This window comes from Mandrillus leucophaeus, unplaced genomic scaffold (assembly GCF_000951045.1).
Source record: "Mandrillus leucophaeus isolate KB7577 unplaced genomic scaffold, Mleu.le_1.0 Scaffold1310, whole genome shotgun sequence".
NCBI lineage: Eukaryota > Metazoa > Chordata > Mammalia > Primates > Cercopithecidae > Mandrillus > Mandrillus leucophaeus.
The window spans coordinates 139,195-143,416 of NW_012101267.1; the positions used below are offsets into that span (position 1 = coordinate 139,195).

General features: G+C 52.6%; 1 protein-coding gene across 1 annotated transcript; it reads right to left on the reverse strand.

Moving 5' to 3' along the window:
* Nucleotides 1-2,752: 2,752 nt before the first annotated feature.
* Nucleotides 2,753-4,111, reverse strand: LOC105534188 (uncharacterized protein FAM215A-like). Its single transcript, XM_011972873.1, has one exon. The coding sequence runs from the start codon at nucleotides 3,884-3,886 to the stop codon at nucleotides 3,575-3,577; it is 312 nt and encodes a 103-aa protein (XP_011828263.1). The 5' UTR covers nucleotides 3,887-4,111; the 3' UTR covers nucleotides 2,753-3,574.
* Between the last annotated feature and the right edge of the window lie 111 nt (nucleotides 4,112-4,222).

Sequence of the window (4,222 nt, forward strand, 5' to 3'; positions counted from 1 at the left end):
TTTCTGAGCTGACAAGAGGAAGGAAAGGCCTTCTGACAGGACACTACAAAGGCAGAGAAGCCCTAAGCAGAGTGAACACCAGACTCCACAGGTTAAGGGCTCAGTCACACAGGACCGCCCCCACATCAGACCCCAGGTGCAAGGCCAAGCATCACCTATGCATCTGACCAGCTGGCTATAAACTGGAGGTCCCAACAGCTCCCTCCTCAGGTTTGAACATTTGCTAGAACAGCTCACAGAACCCAGGAAAACAGTTTTCTTACTATTGCTGATTTATTACAAAAGATATTTTAAAGGATACGAATGAACAGCCAGATGAAGAGATACACAGGGTGAGGTCTGGAAAGGTCCTTGTGGAGTTGGGGTGCATCACCCTCCCAGCACATGGATGTGTTCACCAACCCGGAAGCTCTCCAAGGCCTGTCTTTTAAGGATTATTCTGGAGGCTTTGTCACGCAGGCGTGATTGAGCTCCAGCTCCATTCCCTACCCCAGAGGCTGGGGAATGGGGCTGAAAGCACAAAGCTTCCACCCATAGTTAGGTTTTTCTGGTGACCAGACCCAAATAAAGAGCCCACCAAGAGTCACCTCATGAGAACAAAGGACGCTCCCATCACTCAGAAAATTCCAAGGGATTTAGGAGCTCTGTGTCAGGAACCAGGTTCAAGGACCAAATGTTAGAACAAAAGATGTGCAACCATAAAAAACAGCGAGATCATGTCTTTCGCAGGAACACGGATGGAGCTGGAGGCCATTATCCTCAGCAAACTAAGACAGGAACAGAAAACCAAACACTGCATGTTCTCAGTTATAAGCGGGAGCTAAATGATGAGAACTCATAAACAAGAGACACTGGGCCCTACCTGAGGGTGGAGGGTGGGAGGAGGGAGAGGAGCAGAAAAAACTATTGGGGACTAGGCTTAGTAGCTGGGTGACGAAATAATCTGTGCAACAAACCCCCGTAACACAAGTGTACCTATATAACGAACGTGCACATGTGTCCCCTCACCTAAAATAAAAGCTTAAACAGGAAAAAACACCTGGGAGAAAAGAAAAATGATAAATTAACAACAAAAAAGAAGACAAGGCTCTTAGCACCCCCATCATTCAGGAATTTCCAAAGGGTTTAGGAGCTTTGTGTTAGGAACTGGGGGCAGAGACCATATATATATATATGTCTTCTTATGTTACACTACCCCAGATAGGAAAACAGAAATTACTCTAGCTATTTCAAACAAAAAGGGGTTGTATATAGGCAATTAGTGCTTATCACTGGAGGGGCTAGAGGTGGTGAAGGTTGGGGAGGAGGAGGTTGCACCCCTGGCTTTCAGGCTGCTTTACCACAGCTGATTTCCAGAGGGTGGAAGAAGTCAGGAAACTCGGGAAACCGCTGCTGAGGTCCTTGCAGCCCCACGGTCCCCAGGCTGGTGACTGGTGGGGGAGTATGGAGTCCAGCTGACCAGAGCCTGCACATGTGCTGCTACGAGGGAGGAAAGGATGACTTCTACCTCCTTTCCACATACCAAATCCCACGTGACTCCATTTTATTGGCAGCACCCCGCTGGCAAGGGAGCCTTGATGTGTGCTTCCTGGGCTTCCGGCAGCTGCACACAAAGGGGTGAAATGAGTGTCACGAGCAGCCACCACCCTGCAGCACACTTCCACATTCAGGCGTGCTGGGGAACCCCACTTATAATTGGATGTGTCCTGGCACTCTACTCACTTTTGGTAGGTGTTTGGATGTCCGAGGCTTTGCAAAATAAGAAGGCGGGGAGTCTACGGTGGAGTCACATGGTGGAGACCTAGCTAAGTCAGAGGCCTGGAGAGCTGTCACTCTAGCTGGGCAGCAGGTGACACACAATCATGCCCTGAGTTGATTGGAGAAACACCTGAGATTGACCTGGAGTTTGTTCTAGAATGTTTTCACTGGAATGAAAGCTGAGCAGTCTGCAGGCCATATAGTACTGGAGGAAACATAGCCCTCATTGAAAAAGGCTGCCAGAGAAAAGGTGTCCACAGGGAAATTCAGCGGTTTTGTTTGTCTGTTTTTTCTTTTTTTTTTTTTCAGATGGAGTTTTGCTCTTGTTGCGCAGTCTGGAATGCAATGGCACGATCTTGGCTCACTGTATCCTCCACCTCCTGGGTTCAAGCACGTCTCCTGCCTCAGCCTCCCTAGTAGCTGGAGTTACAGGCATGCACCACCACACCAGGCTAATTTTTATATTTTTAGTAGAGATGGGGTTTCACCATGTTGGTCAGGCTGGTCTCGAACCCCTAACCTCAGGTGATCCACCCGCCCCGGCCTCCCAAATGGCTGGGATTACAGGTGCGAGCTGCCGCGCCCAGCTTGTTTTTTTGTTTGTTTGTTTTTGTTTTTGTTTGAGACAGTCTCACTCTGTCACCCAGGCTGGAATGCAGTAGCATGATCTCGGTTGACTGCAACCTCTGCCTTCTGGGTTCAAGTGATTCCCCTGCCTCAGCCTCCTGAATAGCTGGGATTTTTCTAAAAACAGATTCCACCATGTTGGCCAGGCTAGTCTTGAACTCCTGACATCAAGTGATCTGCTCACCTTGGCCTCCCAAAGTGCTGAGATTACAGGCACGAGTCACTGCGCCCCGCCAGAAAATTCAGTTTCTGAAAATACATCTGTGGATCTCTAGCCTTGAGCATCCTTGGATGCTGCTTTAAATGACTGATCCTCGATGCCTCCCTTCTAACTCACACGCGCACTCCCCTACATCAGTCTCCCAGAAAAAGGGACTTCTTTTATTTTATTATTATTATTTTTAGAGACGGGCCTCACTTTGTTGCCCAGGCTGGTTTTGAACTCCTAGCCTCAAGTGATCCTCCCACCTTGGTCTCCCAATACTGAGATTACAGGCAGGAGTCCCTGCGCCCGGCAAATCCTATATTAAACCCTTTTGTGTTCACTCTGCGTGCGGTACTGCAGAGAGGGCAGGGAGGAAGCAGAGGTGCCCTGGCGTCTTCAGCTGGAGGTGAACAGGGCGCTGAGGGTGGGAGAGGCCGGGAGCCTGGGGATGGGAGGCGGGACCGCACCTTCACAGGGACACTGACACCCCTATCCCGGAGGTCAGGGCCTCTCGCCCAGCTCTGGCTCTGAGGTCCTGGAGGGAGGGAGATGCTGTTGCGACTCCGAAGACTGGGGGAGGGCCACCCCCATTCCAGAAGAGTGAAAATCCTGAGCCTGAAGCAGAAGTGGAAGCGGTTGGAGCTGAGGCTTTAGAGAGTGGCTTTCGAAAGAGGGTCTGGCGCCGCCCTGTGGACTGTTCGGGCTCGCGGGGCTGAAGGCTCCGAAGACCCAGACTTGCGAACCGTGGGGAGGTTCCACGCGGATGGGGGCTACAGCCCCCGCCGGAGCCCCCACACGAGCCCCACCGACTTAAGACATGAGAGCTCAATAAGCTCCTTATTTAACGCACTGTTGTATCAGGTCTCTGTGGGAGCTACTGGCCCTATACCTAATAGAGGAGCGGGTGCACGCATTGGGTTGGTGAGCTACCGCCACAGCAACGCGTCCTAATCAACCATCGCAAACGGCGGCTGGAACAAGGTTCTAGCAGGCCTGTGCTTGGGCTTCAACGCTGGGCCGGCCGCTGCGCTCTGCGGCTCCCTGAAGGCCGGCGGATCGGCCAGGGGGCTCCGTTCCTTCTGGGCCGAGGCTGAAGAAGCAGCGGCTGCACCAGAGAAGGGCTTCTGGGTGAAGGTGGAAGCGCACGGGGCCCGCGAAACCGCCTAAGGCGTCTTCAGACGTGGGCTTGGAACTGGCAGGCTTTCGTTTCTGCTTCATTCCATGGCTAGTGCAAGTCACGTGGGCAAGCCCGAAGTCAGGGGGCGGGAAAGTACCCCCCACCCACAACGAAACCATGGCAAACGGTGGGTGCAGGTAGGGCTGAGGAATTGGGGCTAATTGTCTATCTACCCCGGTGAGTGAGGAGACCTGCTTTGGGGGTTGCACAGCCTGGGTCTGCTTTTACAGTGGTGTCTGTCACTATGAAGACTCCACCACGGGTCGCCATCAGGTCAGGGACCCTGCAAGGCAAGAACTATATCTTCCTCTGCACACAACCTCACTCCCTTTCCCCCAAGCCTAACACCACACTCCCTTCCCCCCATGCCTAACCCCACACTCTCTTCCCCCCATGCCTAACCCCACACTCCCTTCCCCCCATGCCTAACCCCACACTCCCTTCCCCCCATGCCT

Excerpts from the sequence above, each read along its gene's own strand:
- LOC105534188 (XM_011972873.1), bottom strand. The coding sequence starts at position 3,886 with ATGGTTTCGTTGTGGGTGGGGGGTACTTTCCCGCCCCCTGACTTCGGG.